The sequence below is a fragment of the Carassius auratus genome, chromosome 15 (genome assembly GCF_003368295.1).
Source record: "Carassius auratus strain Wakin chromosome 15, ASM336829v1, whole genome shotgun sequence".
Classification (NCBI taxonomy): domain Eukaryota; kingdom Metazoa; phylum Chordata; class Actinopteri; order Cypriniformes; family Cyprinidae; genus Carassius; species Carassius auratus.
Window position 1 is genome coordinate 5517262 of NC_039257.1, and position 21024 is coordinate 5538285.

The window sequence follows — 21024 nt, forward strand, 5'->3', positions numbered from 1 at the left end:
CCTCTTTAGAAGAGTGGGCTGAAAATAGCTACATCCTAGCATAGCCAAGTCCAGCCCCATTCCTGTCGTTTGCTAAAAACATTTGACAACCTCAAACATTTTTAAATAAAAAGTGGTCGTATAAGATGACACAAACTTACATTTGTGCAATCCTTAAGTGACTTACTGCTTTTATAAAATAGTATGTTAGCATATTTTTTTTTTCTTCTGCTTGTAGATGCTATGGTTTCATTTATTTGACATACATTTGCCAGAACATTCTGTTGGCAGTTCTGATAAAGACTGATAATGCAGTCTTAGTTTGTCTGCTCATCGCGTTTATCTTTAAATGTGGTTTCAGTCATTTGTTTTTACCCCCCTAAAAAGGTAGAAAGGAAAACTATGATCGAAAAATAATTTTGAAATAATGTTTCTTGGTCAAGAAAAATGCTTGTTTATTATTGCGAGGTCATTAGGGGGTGGAGGAGGAAAACTTTTTAGGGTTAACTTAGTGTGTCATATAGATTAAGTGTGTTAGATACAAGGGTTTTTATCTATGATTTTTGCCACGGCGGCACACTTGATGCTTGATACTGAAATGTTTTTATTTTGCTTTTGGCTGATAAGCGCTGAGTTATAGCTTTGTTCCCGGTTTCCTAGTAATTCCAGTTCACAGACAGTTAGTGAAGGGAAGTTCATTCAACGGTGTAATTAAAAAGGCAAATCGTTTAATATACACATTTAAATGTAAACCCCCAAAAAAGCATCAATTAGGAAAAAGACATCCATTATAAAGACTTGTGCTGCCATCTAGTGGCTACATTTACAGTGGTTTTCTAACTTTTTATAGCCAAGAAACCACAAAAATGAAGAATCATAAAAATATAATGTATATCATTGTTTATATATATATATATATATATATATATATATATATATATATATTAAAAAAAATATATTATTACTGTGATGGCAAGACTAAATTTCCAGCAGCAACGATCCTTTAGAAAATATTCTAATATGTAGATCTTGTCCTCCGTTACTATATCTATTGGTACATACAAGCTATCTGTAACTCAATTCTATAGACTTTATTGGGGGTGAAAACATGGTCAGACAAGAGTACAACAATTTTATTATTTATTCCAATAACTAATAAACATCTGAATTGTAAGAAAAGTCCAGAACTTGAAATAGTATTAAGTGAATGGTGTGATGTGGAACAATCACACAGACTTTGGACAAGTAGACAAAGAGTCAACTTAATTTGAGTGAGAGTCAGAGTCATATTTTTCAGAAGAAACTATGGGGACAGAAATAATGGGTACAACAAATATTTCATATAAAAAATTGCCAATTTGCATGTACAGTTGATTTCTTCTAATACAGTACAAACCGTACATACCACTAATTGTAAAGAGCCACTTGAAGTCATGTGGCTCAAACACAAAACTTTCTGAACACATCTCCCAGTTAATTCGGCTCTATCTGCCCCATTCAAATACAGAAAGTGGAAAAAGGGATCTTGAAGAGATTTCAGGTAAACACACAAGGACATGTGATCAAGAAAAGGAACTTGGCTACAAACTGAAGCAGATCAGCCACACGGTCCTTGAATTCTTCATATCAACCTTATGCCCAGTAAACAGACGGTTCTGCCTCACCTATTAAAGCCTTTGTGCTAACAAGTTTTCAGTTTGAGTTGTGCTTTTAGCAGAAAGTGAAATGAGAGCAAGTTCCCTGAGAGGATAAAATATGTTAACAAGCAGGATTGAAGGGAAAACCTCACAGTCGTGCGTGTCTGTGAATCACAGATGACAACGCTGTATGCGTTATTTCTCTCAACAAGGTTTGCCTCTTACAAAACCTTTGTTCTTTCAATTCACATCATTTTCAAATCAGATTACAGACTTCTTTTTTGTGCCATATGAAAAAAAGTAATCATGCAAATATGCACGGCATGAGCACATATTTCATAATGGTGATTACAGTTTACAGAACATGATTTTATGTGGTATACATGTCATTCATGATGCCTAAGAAAACCTATATAATTTGTAATAATGGCAAAAATCAATCACATATTAATGTGACATGAACATGACCTCATATATATATATATATATATATATATATATATATATATATATATATATATATATATATATATATATATATATATATATATATATATATATATATATAACAAATCCCCTTAAAACAAGCAAGCTCCTACAGCCACATTGGTACATTTCAGAAGCACAAAGTGTATCAGTAACATCTGAATCTTGCATATAATACTGAGACGAGATGGTTTCAAACAGACAGATTTAACTGTTGGACTATCTGATGTACATAAACATCACTGTCACACAGTGTTTTCCAACGGGCTACTTTACACTGAATCAATACTCGGATGCACAACACTAAAAGGAACATAATAGCACATTCTTATTGGTTGATCACAATTAAACCTCCAACCAGTCACTGGAAGCACAGCGTTAGGGTAAATCATTCAGTGTGATTTGCAAAAAAAACAAGAAAAAAGAAAGCAAAGCACACAGCAGCGTTTTGGTTGGTTCAATGACAGCATCATTCAAACTGTTCTATGCTTGTTCTGAAAAACAATCAATCAATCTAATCACTGTTACGGTTGAAAAAAGTATTTACATATTTTATAAAACAGATATGGCAGTGCAAACATGAGGAGAAGGCAAACTCTTCAGTGGGTCAATAGATTGCCTTGCTTTTATGTGTAAAAAAAAAGACAAAAGCCTGAAATCGAATTTTGGAAATCAAAGATGTATTACATAGAAGATGTGCATTGCTTCAGTCTTAAAGAGGGACATCTCATCTGAATTTAACTATGAAAAAGTTGTATGGAAATGGACTATTCAGCACCCTAAAATCACAACAGACTAAATGGCCCAAATTTTTTTTATTATGCAATGATAAAGAAAGGTTTATGAGTAAATAATGGACGTCATGATCTGGGTACATTCTTTGAGGAAATACCGTTGATGATTAATGTGCAGATTAGACTCCAAAAGTCTATTAAAAATAAAAGTGTTCTATACTAATATGCTGAAATGACTGACCGTTAACTGTGGACAGTAATAAACAAATCAAATATCTGTGTATTTAAATTCCTCAGGTTAATTATATAGATAAAAAACAAAAAATAAAAAAAAACAAAGGGAATTTTGTTTTTGATGGTTTAGGATAAAAAAAAATACATAGTTGAAGATCAGTACTATAGCTGTTGAGTATTACATATGAAACCAAATATTAACAAACAGTTACAGTACAATAATTATAATAGTAATCAAATGTAGGTAACAATGATCTTAGGCTCGCAAAAGGCTGCTACAAAATGATCACGCAGTCCAGCCTCGGCTGGTCCTCTGGAGTCTGCGATTGCCTGGCACTGAGCTAAGCACTGGAGCCACTGAGATAAGGAGCTATCAGCCATGGGTCATTCTGAGGTCGCCATGGAAACCCTAATTTTCCAAGAGCACGGAGGGATCTGGTAAGAAATTAGCAAGAGGTCTGTTACTAGATATCATGTCAGTTATACTTTTTACAGAATGTGATGACACCACTATATTTGCTTTTTTATATAACGTGTATACACACACACACACGAACATAACTTATATTTGTATACAAGTTAAATTAAAAGCCCCTCTAATGGGTTTATCTCACTGATAGTGAGACCCTCACCATGATAGTGGTTCCTTATGTGGCTCCTCCTCTTCCTGTGCAGCCAATCGTCTAAGCTGACTTTCTTCATCTAGAAAGACACACAACATTAAAATTAAACAGGTATTTACTGCAAAGTAGTGCTGCACAGTTAACTGAATTCATAATATGGCCTTATTTCAATTATTAAAGTTATATTGCTGACACTTCGAACGGATGTTTGTATATATTTACACTTAAACATTTAGCAGATGTTTTTATCCAAAGCAATTTACAAATGAGGACAATAGAGGCAATATGTAAGAAACAATATGTAAGTGCTGTGACAAGCCCTGTTAGTCTTGAGCAGTACACTTAGCAAGGTTTATTTATTTATTGTTTAATAAAAAGTAATACTAAAGCAACTACATAGAATAGAAAAAGAATATAGAACACTAATGTTAGACGGTCAATTTTAATACATTACAATAATAATATTATAAAATAAAATATTAATTGCTTACGTTCATAGAGTTTATCGCTGAAAATATGAACATTTCAGCATTCTAAGCAATGAACTCTACCCAAGCAAATATGCTTTCAATTACCCAGAGATGTAAAGAAATAATGGCTTGGAAAATTGGAAAGAAAGTCATACCACATGGGTTTCCTTCCACATCATCTAGGAGGTTGGCAGTGGAGTTGGCTGTGCCCAATCTGAGAAAAGGCAGTCAAAGTAAACAATCGACACTGAACTGAATCTAAGTTACTGTGCCAAGCATCATAAATAACATTTGCTAAGGAATTCACAGCCTTCTGAACACAGAACCGGGGAGCCACTGAGTTTAACAGTAAAAACACAGCATCGTAACTAAACCTATCTCTCTAAATATTTCCTCATCCGTATCTTAATTTTTATTTCATACTTGCCCTAAAAATATTCTGATTACTTGTTACTTATATTGGACTGAATTAGGCTAATGTTTATCTGACACGTTTTGAAAGATACGAGTGATGCCGTAGCAGCGTTCTTCTTTTAGACTTCCTCCGCTTCGTCTTCTCTGAGAACCCTCGGGCAATTTCAAACAGCTTCTTCCTGGTTGCTGCAGATGAGAACGCAGCAGAAATGTTAATGCCCTGTAAAATCCTACGCAAATATCTTTCAGTGGACTGGGGTGTTTAAGGCAAGATCCTTACACTTCCCCATGTGCTTTAGCTTGTCTCTAAACAGAGCGTCATCTGAGACTGCTGTGCAGGCCTCTACAGATCCCGAAGCATAATGGTCACCTGTGTTTCAGGGAAAAAAGTACAGCATCGTGATGACTACAGTACGAAGGTTGCAAAATGGGTTACATGTTAATTTTATATTTTAAACAGGTTTATCATAACTTTCTACTATTAGAATGCCTAATGCATCACAAGCCTCTGAATTATCAACGGGATCCAAACTGATGAAAAACCTGTTGCACACAATATTTACATTACAAGCTATCTGAATATTCAGGACTTTCTGGCTATACAAACATCAGAGTTTGCACCAAGTTTTATATTTTTGCTCAGAAAACTGATGTTTTATTCCCCTTCAGTTATGAGCTCTATATTCTCCAATCTCATACTATATAAGCCTGATGTAACAAATATTATACTTAACAAAAAACATTATATGTCAGGCTTTAAAAGGTTAAAAAGTGAAGATTGGGATAAGAGAAAATTATGCATATGCACAGAGACAGAGTGTGACATACATGCTCACATACGTACAAACATAAACTGCCACCGTTCAGGTGGATGATATCTACCTGTGGAGTTCTCCATGCTAGCTGATGAATGACTGGATTTGGATTTCTTTGACTCGTATTTCAATCGATCTACAACATAGAAGGCAGGTGTTATGTAAGGAAAACTAGGCCTTGACATTCAACGAGGATATGAGTTCGTCCAACGAGAAGCATTCAAGTAACATAAAATCTCGTTGTGAGAAACAGACACTGTTAATGGTCTTGGAGAGAAGCCACAAAAGTCAGCGGCAATGTTCACAGCCGGTTGGAGTAAATTATCATAAAATTAACTCTTCAGGATTTGAGTAGGTGGAACTGTGAAAAGTGGGGAAGCGGAGTATGCCAGAAACTGCTCATTGTCCCGAATAATGTGTGGGCGAGTGTCTTCCTACCTCTTTCCAGCGCAATGAGGAACTCTCGGTTCCTTTGCAGCTCCTTCATGAACTCTTCATTCTGCAGGAAAAGTGCAATACGCTCATCCTCTAAATATTGCTTCAGTTTGCGTTCCTGCTCTGAAGTGCCGCCTGTTCCTGTGACGGAAGCCACAGTGGGGACCTTCTGGGGTACTGAGGAGGAGGAGGGCTTGGAGATGCTACTCTGAGAGCCCTGCAGAATATTAGGTTAGAGGGATATACAATAAAAATTAGACATTCTCATGAATATATATATATATATATATATATATATATATATATATATATATATATATATATATAGTTCTCCAACTAACAGTTTCATCCACTCTTACACAAAATATTTTAATATATACATTAAAATGATTTAATTTATATAAATATCTGAATATCTAAACAATATTTCACCTCCAAATTCAAATAAAAATGATTTTGCATATAGTAGATGAAGCCTATTTTTGAACTCTTCAGATTTTTGTTTGTTTGTTTCAATTACCATCATAAATTATGTTTTCCAACAAATTGTGCATTACTATATTTCTGATTCTCAGTTTTATTACCACCATAAAAAACATTCTTATATAATTTTGTTTAATGAATACTATAAAACACTACATACTATGGAATACTATCTATAGCAGCGTTTCCCAAACGTGGTCCCGGAGGCACCCCAGCATTGCACATTTTGCATCACTCCTTAATCAAACACACCTGATTCAGGTCATCAGCTCATTAGTAGAGACTCCAAAGACCTGAGGTTGGTGCGTCAGAGTAAGGAGACCTGTAAAATGTCCAGTTTTGGGGTGCCTCAAGGACCAGGGTTGGGACCCACTGGTCTATATTATCCTATACTATAATAATTTACAATATTTTCCCATTATGGTAATGTAGAAGAGAACTGTTCAAACTATGTTAATGGGATGGAAATATGCTTAAAACACGCTTTGTTTTTATTCTTTTTATATTTCCATTTAAATTTTAGATGAAATATAATCTATAAATGTTGAGAGAGGATTCGTTCTACTGAAAAAACACTGAAGTGAGAACCTTATTAACATGATAAATGCTGTGTATAGAACAAAGATGCCATTATATTTCATTTAGCCATTCAGAAAGCATGATCTGGCTTTCTGAAAGTTAAAAAAAAGCTTGGTTTAAGAGCTTCAGCACAACCGTACACTGGCCTGCTAGCTGCACTCCAGTATTGCATTAGCATGTTTTAATGATCAAACTCCTGGAACTCACTGAACTATTAATGGATCTTTAATATCATTGATAAAGAAAAAAAGAGCTGGAGCAAAATCAAGGCCAAAATTCAAGTATGTACTAGTTTTTGACATCAAGTTTAGTGGTCACATGGTCTCAGAGTTTGAGATAGATAACTGAAAATACAGACACTTTTTAACCCTTAAGTGTAAAGGTGGTAAAGGCAATGTGACACTCTAGATAAGTCTATGAGATACACCACTTAAAAAGTTTGAGATCAGTAAGATTTCTTAAAAACATTTTTGAAAAAAAAGGCTCTTATGCTCACCAAGGCTTAATTTCTTTGATCGAAATACAGTAAAAACAGTAATAATGTTGAAAATCCTTGCTGATTAAAAATATCAATTTATAAATAGTTTATCAAAAAACGACTTGATATTTAAAACAAAAATAAATAAATGAAAGGATAATCTTACTTATTTGAACTCTTATTGAATCACATGATAAATGCTGACCTGTATACTGTCCAGCTGTTGGGGCAGGATTCGCAGGAAGTCGTCAGGCAGATTGCCAAGTAACGGTGGGTTCCAGTTTTTGTAACCTTGCACTTGTCTGTGTCCAAGGGGAGGTTGGGCCTCAAATCTGAAAGATAACAGAGACCAGTGTCACTGACACTCATTTCAATGACAACATGAGTTATAATTTAATTACAGATCAGTTTTCAGATGACACATAATTCAATTACAGATGTGTCTAACCTTTGTAATGTTTGTGAATTCATGGGTATTACGATCCGTGGATAAATGGAATCACATGCATATAGTTTATGAAACCACACACACATGGATCAACAAGAACTGCAGTTTGGTTAATGAACACCAGGGGGCATGATTTAGAGAACTGTTAACTTAAAAGAACAAGGAGCCCGAGATCCACGATGACCCCATTACATGTTTCCAAGACTGACGTTTCAGTAATTTGTTTAAAACAGCTCTCAAACTCATTTCTTTGTGGAAATTGGAAAGAATGATCAGTAGAGAACATCAAAGCGCTATTTATAACCTGGGTGGAGGAACTGGAGGAGCATCTGGGTATTTCCTGTCATATATGTGCATGGCATATGTTGGTGGTGAGTAGACAGGGGGCGGCTCTTCATCTGAGCTGTCTGGCTCGAGGGTCCGCTCAAGAATCTGATAAAAGAAAACAAAATGCAATTAGCAGCAACTTGAAACTTTTATCACGAAAATAAATACCAAATTACACTGCACAGATCCATTCATTTATTTAGTAGTGGCCAGGTACTAAAACCATTAATTCAGAAGGATGTCAAAAATATTGGTTTCGTGGGAAGTTTATAATTCCATAATACTTGACTAATCTTTGCTTGAAAGCTACGAGACATTGCTTTAATTTAATTTGATCATAATCCTATTAAATCTGACTAAATTACTGCTATAAGCATTAGCTTGTATCATAACAAATCTAAATTATAATTATGGATCTCCGGTATCCATAACTCTATTATTATTTGTATTGCATCTCAGATCAATGATTGCTGTGATTTTCATAAAAATGGCATATACAGCACAGCCAACACATCCAAGCTGATATTAAAATATTTTTTTATTGGTTATTATTTATTTCGATTTTCATATGAACTGCATATGCAGTACAGCATGTATACATATTGTTTTAAAATATTCAAATTTATATCAAAATGAAAACCATTGTTTTAATTAACTGGTCAACATTTGAATTCAATTAAATATTCGATTAAACAATTCTGTTAAAATTAAATCACTGCCATTAAATGTAGGCTATATATTAGACTGGTTATTTGTATTATACCTTAGATCAATAGCAGTGATTTTTATACCAACAGCATATGCAGTCGAGTACATACTGTTTCAACACATTCCCATCTAAACATTAGATGATAAATAATGCAAGAGATAAAAAAATACACCAGTGGGGAATGTCCTTAAAAACATATAAACAAAATGCACTGCAGTTTATGCTTCACTTAGGATCGCATCGAAGTCTAATGGCCGAGCATCTCCACTGGGCCATGAAGCAGACGGTTACAGAGACACAGACAGATGAAACTGTAATGTGTCTCAGATCCATCTCGGGGCCCAATACTGACACACTTTCTTATCGGAGCAGTCAGGTGTAGGAGGACTGTGGGTAAGAAACCTATTGATTATCACACCCCAAAAAGTGCAATAAAACCTAGTCTCAATTTCAGTCGGTTTCTGATGCAGAAACTATTGTATGACTTCAGGAGACTTATAAACAAACAGTTATATAGAGCTTAAGCCGTATAGACCACTTTTTTAAGCCGTATAGACCACATCTCATCTTCCACTGAAGAAATGTGATAATATAGGCAATATGGGTTACAATAGATGCTTTTAAAGACACTGACCTCTGGTGGGATGCTGTCATCTGAATCCGAACTATCATCTGAGTCTTGTCCGTCAATGCTCATCTGCAGGAGTTGGTCGATGGTGGCATCCACAGCCCCATTGTTGGAGCGCAGTACGCACTCAATCACCTCATAGTCCATGCTAGGGAACATGGTTTTAAAGTCCTCCATGGCCTGGTTGAACTCCAGCCGTCGAACTTGCCGATTGGGCCTGGAGTTGTTGAGCTCTCCTGTATCCGAGCCCCGAGACCCTCCATTACTGCTGCTACGTCGGAAAAGGCTGGTCATCCTACAGGGAGACCGGCTTTTTTACCTGACCAACGATGCCACGTGGTCAACGCTGGCGCCTACTTCCACCTAAAGTCTCCCACAAAATGTATCTCTCAGTCTCACGTCTTTCTTTGGTTTCTGGAACTATTCAAGTTCACTTTTTCATCATTCCGGACACAATCTAGTCCACTGGAGCGAGAGAAATCCTTTCTTCCTCTTCTTCTGCTTGTTAAGCTGCATCCAACACGACAGTACAGAGTCACCAACACGAGGGAAGACGACTGTCTGGTCTTGAGCGCACTAGCTTTGTGTCCAACTGTGCGATCTCCCCATTAGCTCTGTTCACAGTGAAAACAAATACACAGACAAGCTGTTAAAAGGACAGGGTTTGAAACCATACAGTTCATTATAAAAATCTTTGACGGCCAAACATCAACCATTTAATAGTCTGAACTCAAGCTTCTTATTGGCTCTAAGACTAACCAGCTTGTATTTAGTCCACACACTTCGCTGCAAAGCCATTTATCCCTAAGAGATGGATATAATGACATCCACAGATATAATGACACAGGCAGAAATAAGTAGACGACAGAGGGGGAAGAAAAAACAAGGCTAGTAAGTGAGTGGAGTCGAATTCTAGGTTGGGAAGTAAATACAAGGGTGAGAAATCCTGGAGCTGGGTGACAGAAAATGTATCCATATACTACATATATAAAAGCATCACACTAAATTCAACATTAAGGAGAATTTTTGTGTCGGGCTAATGGGCCCAACCACAAAATTAATTTATTTTATAAAAATGCTTTATTTTGTTTAAATGCAAAGCTGAATTTTCACCAGCCATTACTCTACTTTTATAGTCACACATAATACTTCTAAATCATTCTAATATGCTAATTTGGTGCTGAAGAAACATTATTCTAATTATTAACAATTTTGAAAACAGCTGTGCCGCCTAACATTTGTGGAAACAGTGAGACCTTTTCCTTTATGGATTTTTTTTCTTCAGAAAGATCAAAGGATCATAATTTATTTGCAATAAAACTTTCATTTCTATAAAAAAAAAAAAAAAAAACTAACCCTACATTTTTTAATAACAGTGTATACTAAAACATTCTTGCAGTTTCAACAAAACCCTCATCTCTGTTAGCCAGCAACATACTGTGACCTTATTTGCGGACTTACATATTTAACAAACATTTACAACAGCAAGGTATAAAAATACACGATCAATAAATGCAGTATTCAATGACAATGCAGCCCTGGTCCAGTGGGTCATGTGACCATTCCATCATCTGGCCCGAACTCTTCCACACTGGCCCAAGGGCACGTTATCACACAACATCAGCTCAGCTTCAGTAACACAGCACTAGCTTGGAGGAACTGCAGTGAGGAAAGTTTAGCTAAATTATCATCATCACCAGTAAGAGATAGTTTGCACAGACACATAGGCTTAAGAAAAAGCTCAACCCAAAACAAAGTAAGTCCAGGCAGGATTAGCATTAGTTTCATTGTGTCTATGAAACTGCTCAGTGAGACCATATAGTGACTGAAATCAAGTAGCCGCAACTACTAGAATGATCTCAACTCAATAAATTAGATGGTAAGACCCGAGAAAATAACTGTAGGATGTCTTTGACCATAAAGGATTTTATTTAACAGAGTAAGCTCTCATTTCAACCAAAATTTAACAAAAACAGTGCTTTATAACATTTTAAGATGCTGTGTATGTAAATGGCCTTTACAATATATACTGCAGTGACAATTCTTATTTTACACACAGAGATAGACGTGTAATTTAAATAATGTATAAAATAATGTAATTTAGTAATATTGCACATTAAAAAAAAATTATCATTTAAAATCTTCCAGGTTTAAAGAAAATTATGTCTAAACCGTAAAATCTATTATTGACAAATAGCAAATCTTAATTTAAAATTAAAAATAATGTACCTTTTTTTTTGGCTACTTAATGTAAATCCTGAGCGACCCTCAGACCTCGGTCCTCTCCACATCTAGTGCTCCAAAGTTTTCCATATATCTGCTTTGGGTTATGATGCGAAACAGGAATGTTAAAAATGTGCGAGTCCGCAGAGCATGGGTGCAACTTTGCGGTGATGTTCTCATATGCCTCCCTCCTTACTTGCCCCATTTCAACCCACCCTTTCTCTCTCCTCTCAGTACAGGGCAGAGAAATCCCTGCTTCGGGGAAACAATGCACATAGCCGAGCCCGAGCCAAGACCACATGGCACTGCCAGGACCCAGCACCCCTCACCAGCCTCTCGTTGGCATGGAGACATTTTGTGATGTAAACAGGATACTTCTCCATGCACTGATATGAAAGCGTATGCACGCCTGCAGGGATGCCGGCAAGAGATCAGGGAGCACTGTTTAATGCTCGAGGAAAAATTCCTCTTGTGGCCAATTTCAGTGGCTTGAGGTTTGGGTTCGGAGTGAAAAGGTATTGTTTTAGTTCCCTACTGAACCAAGCGCCTATTTTGCATCTACTTAGTCATTCGGCTTAGACGCTGCGATGCCTTGACGACGCACAACAAGAAAGGTCACCGAAACAAGAGTGGTTTTCTAAGAGTATGACCTATTTGGCTGGAAGTAATGGCAACTCTGAAAAATAAACAGAGGAGAACTGTGAATTCTGGAAAATCCTTGGTCTAGGATAAGTTTAAGAGTTTATTATAGTGCTTTCAAGGCAAAGCTGTGTTGTTATTCCTTTAAACATGCTAATTCTGTTTCCTTACAATTAAACCTCTGAAAATAAAATCGGTCTGAACATATTTCTTATTGGTTTATAAAAGATATAAAGAGCAAAGTCTGAAAATCTCCCTTTGACTTTCAGTTTTAAAATGTCTACCAACAGCTTTTAAAATGTAACCAACAGTGATGATGTCATAAATAAATGAACAATTATTATTTATTTTTTTTACAGAAATTAGTACATTCATTGCATCATCAGTAAGGGTGCATTAAATTAATCAAAAGTGACAGTTAAGACATTTCTACAAAAATTATGTTTTAAATGCTGTTCTTTTGAACTTTTTACTAATCAAAGAATGCTGGGAAAAAAATAAGTAAAATAAATAAGTAATTGAAATAAATTGAATTAATATTTCACAATATTACTGTTTTTACTGTATTCGTTATCAAACAAGTGCAGCCTTGGAGAGCATGATAGACTTATTTTAAAATTATAAAAAAAAATCTTACCAGCCACAAACTTTTGCAATGTAGTCTATTTAACTATTACTATAAATAAATAAACAAACTCTCTTTACACTGTGATTACGATAATTAAATAATATTAATAACAATAATAATAATAATAAAACATTCCCTTTTAAATGAATTTTATGGTCTATAAAATAACTCGGGCTGAAAATAGTTCCTCCTCAAAAGCAATACTATGCCTATATTTAGTGCAAAGCTGCTTGTTGTCTGGAAAAGGATTTCAGGAATTCTTTCTGAATTAATTCATCTCCGATCAGGGATCCCTGGAGACAGGAAATAGGGAACAGGATGCTCCATTACAAAGCCTTTAGAAGTCCCAGAAACACGTTTGTAGCACAATTAGTGCAAAGACTACATTCAATAATGTAATATGAATGTCACCAACTCAGCAGTAAAAGATAATCTAATAAACTATCTTGTTCACAGTAAATGCAGGGATGTCAACACCTGGAGTTTGAGGCATACAAGGTACAAAGAGCTGTAGTCAATTATATATAGATGAGCTTATTATCAGCTGAATTTCTGAACATCCTACTTTCCACTCACCCTTCCTGCTCGAGACTCTCACTTCCTGTTGTGAAGCTCCCGTCTGACCCATCACTAACACTCCACATCAAAGAGCTTTGAACTGAAGACGAACACAGCAGAGATGAGTTGCAGTGCATGTATGTGTGCGCTCAGAGCTGGCAGGGACTGCACAAAGCCAAGGCCATACATTCCAGAGCTATTTTTCACATGATCTGTATTCCGAGAACCTTTACTAATGGATGCCAGATCTCGATTCTTACTCATCCAGAAAACCAACTCGCTGTCTTCACAGCCAATGTAATGACAAAAAAAGTCAGACAAGATGTAAACTATGTGTGTTAAATGTGCTTCATACATCTGTTCTGTAACCTGCCTAGGAATTATGACTAGTGGGATGTTTTACAAGCAAGGGGCAGTTTGGCTGCTTGTTATTAGGTAATATAAAAACTAAAAAAACAGCTATGAAAGTACTTTGACCTCAATCCAATCTACTTCATGAGTTACAGCTGAACGGAACAGTGATAAAAAAAAGAAAAGAAAAAAAGAAGATTTTCAGAATTTTACTATAACACTACAGGTTTAAAGGTTTTTATTATTAATATTTGAAAACGGAAGTGTCGCTTTTTTTTGATGAAAAGAACAGCATTAATTTAAAATACTAATATTTTGCAACTTTATAAATATATTTACTGTCACTTTAGATCAATTTATGCCAACCATGCTATAAAACTTTTGAATGTATATATATTGTATTTATAAAAATGGTCATTTTAAACAAACAAGTAAACGGTAAACGGGTAAATTTTATGTTCAAACAAACAACAGAAATCACAGAACATATGAATAATATTGAATATATAATTTATCTGAACCAATATAACAATACATTAAAACACAGCAATATCTTTTGGAACTAAAACATTTAAAGCATGTAAATTGCTCTAAACTTTTCAGCGATTATGCAAATTATGAAAACAGTTTATGATTTAAAGAAAGAGTTCAAACTGAATTCAAAGAAATTAGTTAAACTTCAAAAATACACTGAAATTTTTCAAACTGAAGTTTAAATTAAAGATGTCATTTATGCTGTTAAAATCTCATAATCATAACACTACCATGTTCCCTGAAAACAGAAACAAGCCCCTCCCAAAAATGTACACAATATACAATGTCACTTAATTTTGTTTCTGCACATTCATCACAAAAATTCTATACAACAACCCAGTCCTAGTTAGAAACTGACAGATTAATGGAAGTGGATCTGACCAGAAAGCTAGTACAGATGTCCGTGACAGTGAATAAGAAAACAACTGCCAACCTCCGCAGTCGTGAACTCTTGAACCAAGGATTTAGCAAACTCATCCAGGTTAGTCAATAAGTCACATGGTGCAGAGAAGCTTTCCAGATCCAACACATGATGTGAATTATGGGAAAAGAAATGCATCATGTCCTGCCTGCAAGCTGGCTGCAGGCCAGCGGACATCCAGATGCTGCGGTGCTTTAAAAAAGCCTGAACACCATCACCTGCTCGAAGGATGCACGGATGCGAGATGTCCAACTACATCAAGCATGATGTTTACATGCTTGATGTAGTTGAGGCATCTTGAGTTTAAGAGAATTTTCCAGTGCACATTTTTTTCACAGTGGAATGGATTTACACATGGTAATGGCACCTAGAATAATATATGAGAGAATAAAAAAGAAAAATTGAAGAGCAGAAAAAAAAATGAACAAATAATTTGATTTACTAATATTACTTATTTCAATGCTAATTCGATGACAAAGCACTGATATTTAGTTGGGAAGTATAATCATGCATAGCTTAATACCATGTTTAAATATAACTATGGTTTCTATAAAACCTTACTGCTATTTTTATAAAATTATTTAGCCATATATAACGGACAGTTTCAAAATAAAGATGAATAAAAAAAATGAATTACTAATGGTTTTGTGGCAGCTGAAAATCAACAAATTAGCCAAAATGTTAGATAAAAGAGCATGAGGCAGGAGATTTGTAGAGATTTGTGAACAACAGTCGTTCCAATTCAGTGCAAATCTGGAGCTTTCTGCAAATGCCGTGTGGGTCAGTAAATGCTGTAAATAAACTTCGAAGCAGGGATATAGACGGGTAACTAATTAATCATTCAGTTTACAAAAAAGAAATGCAAATAAATAAATGTAAAAAAACCAAACAAATAAAAAACAACAATGTCTTGTTAAAAGCATCTGCTAAATGAATACGGAGTTATTATTTGTAAATCTAATAGGGCTGTCACTTTTGTGAAGAATCTCATTCGAACAAATATCGAATATCATGCAATGTATTCGAATATATTCGGCTCCTCTTTTTATTTACAATGTTCCCCGTGGTGGAGAACACACATTCGGAGCACACAGACGTGCCTGGCTACTACTCGCTTGATTGGGTCATGGGCCTACGCTACAATACGTCTAGAGTGCCCTCTACTGGATCAGATGGCAAAGAATCAAATAAAAAAAAAAAAACGGTCTAATCATAGACTGTAAAAAATGCGCTACACATGGCATTTAAAAAAACTGATATTTTATTTATAATTACGGATATTTCACGTCATGTTCGAATGCATATTCTAATATCGAATAAAAAGTGACAGTCCTAAAATGTAAATCTCCCAACGACTGCATCACTTCTTACAAAGTAGAAATTACCCAAATACAAAACAACCACATTCTTAGTCAATGATAGGTCAAGGAAACAATGAGACATTTTGGGTGTTGACCCACATTAGTGCACCATGGCCCCGTCGCAGTGACTCCAGCCATCCTGATTGAGAGCACTAAACTGGTTGCACTAAACTTGTTTTAACAGCCGATAAAGGCCAATTAAAGCCTGCAGGTTGTATTTTCACAGGCCTTATCCAGGTCATTATCAAGAAGCAATTTTTTCCGAAATAGGTTTCACTTTGCATTAATAACGATAAATCTGACAGACCAAACGCTGTAAGGCTGAAGGACTTCAAAGGAGAATGAAATGCATTATTGGCTTTGATGTAATGATTCCTCAAGTGTGCGCTGAGATCAATATTTAAACAAAGCTCCAACAACGTCAAAGCAGGAGAGTACAGTTTTAAACAACTCAGAAAATGCAGAAGACGTCAAAGAGACCAAGACACTTTTCAGATGGGAAACTATCGGGTGAAATCAGCACAAGTTAAAAAGATAACAAACGGGCTAGCAAATCAGGAAAACAAATAAAGAAGTGAGAGAAACGCTCTTTCACGAAGACTGAAAAGAGGAAGGGGAAAAAAAAAACATGGGTTTGTTGACAGCAGATCTTTCCAAGCAGCGTGTGCCATGATCAAAAGAATGCTAAACCTAGATGCTCAAATACCAGGCTGTTTCGTTTCTTTAACGCCGCCCGGCTTCAAACTGGCAAACACAGATTAAAGACAACGTTTGCTCTGCTGGGTACAAAATCAATCCAGCATAAACAGACAAAAATGAAGTTAACAAATAGACAACAACAATATTAGGTCTTGTGATTATATTCCAGATCAAAAAAGGCAAATGGAGCAGTCAAAAGCCAAAATATGGCTGTTCTGCAAGCAGATGAACAGAACGGACCCACGGGGGGAGAACCTGGAAAGCCTCCACGCGTTCTCAAGTGAGCCAGTCAGCTTTAACACCTTGGCAGACGGACAAGAGCAAAACTAATTGCAAAACAGACCTTAGACAGAGGCACAATCAATTATGCCGTCTGTGACGTCTGGCTATGAATGAAGGAAGTGTGAAGTCTGCAAAGTAGAATAATTCGTGGTTGGAAGGGAGTAGCTCACTGCTATCTGTAATGGGAAGTAAGTCTATCTGAAAGCATCACTGACTGGATGGACGCCACAGAGCCACTCATTGGCGAAATCTCTTGAATAGGGACACAAAACGGTTCGGGTTTGATTCATGGCTGTTTCTGCATTTGTTCTGGAAGCACAATTCAAAAAGACTTGTATGTGGAGTTAACACCCGCAGTATTTCTGTGGGAAAGCACTGTCATTTGTGACTCCAGGTTAGATGAATGAGCAGGAATCAGTCAGGCAGGCACTGAACCAAACAGTACAACGCTTGACTATCTCCCTCCTCCTCCTCTTTCTTCCTCTGACCTGGTTCCAAAGCCATAGTCAACATGATGGAACTGGGGTTTCTGAAACAGGAAGGTGGAAAGAAAAAGGCTGACTTGACTATGACACCCCCAGCATGTCCACTGTCCCGCTGCTGGATGGTCTTCAGAGTGTCGCACCCCTAGTGTATCTGTTGAGGTTCGACGCCATAAACCCAGTAACGATAGTGATGATCTAAACAGACCTTTTCAGGACCATCTGTCATAAAAGGAACAAAAGTCCACCACTCTCCCCTGGGAGCCCAACACACAAAACATTTGCTAGGAACAGCCTTTAAAAGTACAGTAGCACTTTTAAGCTACACTACCATTATCCACTCAAAAACATAAACGTATTGTTAATGTGGTGATGCAATAGGTCTATAATAGTTAAGTCCATCTAAATAGTCTGCAAGGATGGATTAGACTGATTTAAAGTGACAGTAAAGGCTTTTCTGTTTTCAAATGGATTTCTTTTTCACATAAATGTTCTGTAAAAAAAGTCATTCATATGTGCTGAGAGACGATAGTATTGTGTATCGACGAAAGTCAGAGATATCAATGATAGCAGATGTCTCTGTCGATAGTCAAGATGATGCTCATTATCCTATTAATGTATTAAATAATAATAATTATTATTATTATTTTTATCAGGCGGCCTATTATAATTCGGCTATCAAACTGCACAGCTATTTCACTTCAGCACTGCATCACACACACACACACAAATGTTTGTTTTTGTGAAAAGTGGGGACATCCCATAGGCTTAATAGTTTTTATACTGTACAAACTGTATATTTTATGGCCCTACACCAAATAGTTATGCTGTGACATGAACAAAGAGTTTCTCTCTTGCTCCACCCATGTACGATAATATTGTGTATCGTCGATCTCACGGGCTGACGATATGGCGATTTGAAAAATGACCATATCGCCCAACACTAAAATACAACCACGCCATTTAACACATGTAACCTGAGCGATGACCTCACTTATAAGGAAGGGTAAATCTACATCCAGCTCATCACCCCTGAGGTCCTGGGGTAGATCATGAGACATCTTATAAGCTTTCAATGGGATAATGCCATACAAAATGGGAGCTGTGTAAGTTGATACAATGAGTCCATCACCCACTTCAGCAGCTTCGAGAAGGGCAAAAACGGTCAGTGGCCATATGCAAATCAAGGCTCTGTTAAGAGGAGAGGAGTGGCACCAGCTGTCCGACAGACAGACCTTCACCACCTCCTTCATCATCATCATATATAGCATTGTGAGACTATGGCAGCCTGACACTACATCTTTGAACTCAGAAACTCAATTTGAGTCTTAAAATGTGTTACGCCAGGGTTTCTTGAGAGGTACATATGCACAAGCTATATTTCAGAAAATAACAAGAAACAGTATGCTATATTGGTTGATTAAAAATCTAATTACAGGATGTGAGAAAGCAATAAAAAACAAGAAATATTTAATAATATTTATAAAAATAAAAACAAGACTTTATCTTCTTGGAACAGTATGTCTTGTGCTACATGAAGCTGTGCAGTGATTGCGGACTGGAATGGGCCTCTGGTTTGTCAGATCTGAAATCTATGGGGAAAAACTAAGGGCCTCAAACAAAATGGATATTTTGGTGGTTGGAACAGCATGTCAGCCTCAGCCAAGAAAGCACATGTAATCTCTCTTTTTTTAACTGAATACTATCATTGGATTTTATTAAATGGGCTAAAACCCACTCCTTAGTGTAAGGAAGCTATCAGGAGTGTAATGAGTAAAAAATTAGCAATTAAAATCTCCTGTTGCACTCACTGAGATATGTCTGGTTTACACACTGAGAAGAAATAGAAATATTCAAACAGGCCTATGAAGCCCATACAAATGTCATTTGAATGGACAAGTTGTGCTCAGACCGCCTGATTTCCGTGAATCGGTTCTTTTGAACAGCTCGTGGCTCAAAAAATGATTCAGCGGTTCATTATCATGTGGCATCATTCAATATATTATTAATAATTATTATTTCATATTATAAATAATGATAATTCCATATGATAAATAAGGACGTTTATTGTAAATGCGTGTTCATGTTCTGTTTAAATTATTTATAAGGTGCCTTTGAATGAAATGTATTTACAGATCTCTAATGAAAAATTTTGCTTGTTTTAATAGAACCGATTGCATTTCAGTCTCCGAAAGAGGGGATTCTTGCGAGTCATTTCGAAATCAATAAGTCCGCAAAAATGGTGTTCGGTCCAATGACTCGGAATGTTGTCCGATTCGCAGTGATCCTGAGATTACTCAAGATCCACTCGAACCGATTTGTTGAACGAATTGTTCAGACCAGTTTAGCGGACAGGTTCAATCGATTCACTGAAAAGATCCGACTTAAATTAACGATTCATTCACGAATCGGATATCGATGTCGAACATGCCAACGAAGACCAGAAATTAAATTCGCTCGCGTCTATGATGCCCCAAAATGCTGCCTAATTAGACCGATAACTGCTAACGTTAGCTAGCTTTTAAAACACAGCCAACCAGATTAATGGCAGAAGGACAGCGTTTTCACAGCTTTCATTTTAACACGACTACAGCATAATTACCCTCCATCACATATATAATCTCATACAATTTACGTGTAAATAAGACGAGAGGCCGCACACACACACTCCTCAAAACAGCAACCAAACAGCCATACTCTAAACAAGGACGTGGAAAACAACCATAAAACATCGACATGGCGATTTTATCAGTGTATTAACTACCTACCTGTCTTATATAGCGAACACATCGAGCAATCCGTGGAGTTCAGTGTTCAATGTTTCAGTTTTAAAATAAACAAAGCTACTTACTCTAGGTGAACAGAAGGAGAACGCCACAGCGCGCGTTCCCAATCCGTCCCGCCGTCTTCCTCTTTTATTTTTAAAGAGACACTATTTGCGCATTTACTTGGGCTTTAAAAACCTATACACGGCATGCATGATCTCTATTGAAACAGATTGGGTCCCGATCGATGCGTTCATGCCGCAGCTCCTGAAATCCCACAGAAAGGGAACTAGGAGTGCGTTGTTGTGTACTGGGATGAATCAAAGAGACGGGAACAAATCTGTCACAACCAGAATCTGTGTGTGAGGGAACAAAGAGCCACACAGCCGCCTAGTGGACAGAGAGCGGAAGTACACCCGCTGAGTCCAAATCAAAGACGTCCAGGTGGCCGGGAAATGTTTGAGAAAACGAATAGGAATGTACTTTATTATTTCTAAAATATAATTTAGGAATAAAATAAGAATGAATAAATTTGTGTAACAGTTTACGTGTAATTCAATTAAAAGGATATTTCATCCCAAAATAAAATTCTGTCATGATTT

The 21024-nt window shown here is 36.4% G+C and overlaps 1 protein-coding gene across 4 annotated transcripts; it reads right to left on the reverse strand.

The window, feature by feature from the left end:
- Positions 1 to 2406: 2406 nt before the first annotated feature.
- LOC113114821 (CUE domain-containing protein 1-like) lies at positions 2407 to 20772 on the reverse strand. 4 transcript variants are annotated; one of them, XM_026281871.1, is made up of 12 exons: positions 20509 to 20772; positions 13546 to 13627; positions 9486 to 10093; positions 8120 to 8247; positions 7573 to 7699; positions 5831 to 6044; positions 5460 to 5528; positions 4858 to 4947; positions 4670 to 4763; positions 4319 to 4377; positions 3703 to 3772; positions 2407 to 3505 (listed from the first exon to the last, which is right to left on the reverse strand). In XM_026281871.1, coding segments are annotated over exons 3-12 (1140 nt in total). In that variant the 5' UTR covers positions 9774 to 10093; positions 13546 to 13627; positions 20509 to 20772; the 3' UTR covers positions 2407 to 3504. The 4 variants fall into 4 exon arrangements, with proteins under 4 accessions (XP_026137656.1, XP_026137654.1, XP_026137655.1 ...); XM_026281869.1 differs by lacking the exon at positions 13546 to 13627; XM_026281870.1 differs by lacking the exon at positions 13546 to 13627 and having other exon boundaries at positions 20426 to 20772.
- Positions 20773 to 21024: the final 252 nt, after the last annotated feature.

Excerpts from the sequence above, each read along its gene's own strand:
- LOC113114821 (XM_026281869.1), bottom strand. The coding sequence starts at position 9,773 with ATGACCAGCCTTTTCCGACGTAGCAGCAGTAATGGAGGGTCTCGGGGC. Across the intron at positions 8,248-9,485 it reads ATGACAGCATCCCACCAGAG|ATTCTTGAGCGGACCCTCGA; the intron begins GTCAGTGTCTTT and ends TTCTTTTATCAG. Across the intron at positions 6,045-7,572 it reads AACAGCTGGACAGTATACAG|GGCTCTCAGAGTAGCATCTC; the intron begins GTCAGCATTTAT and ends AATATTCTGCAG.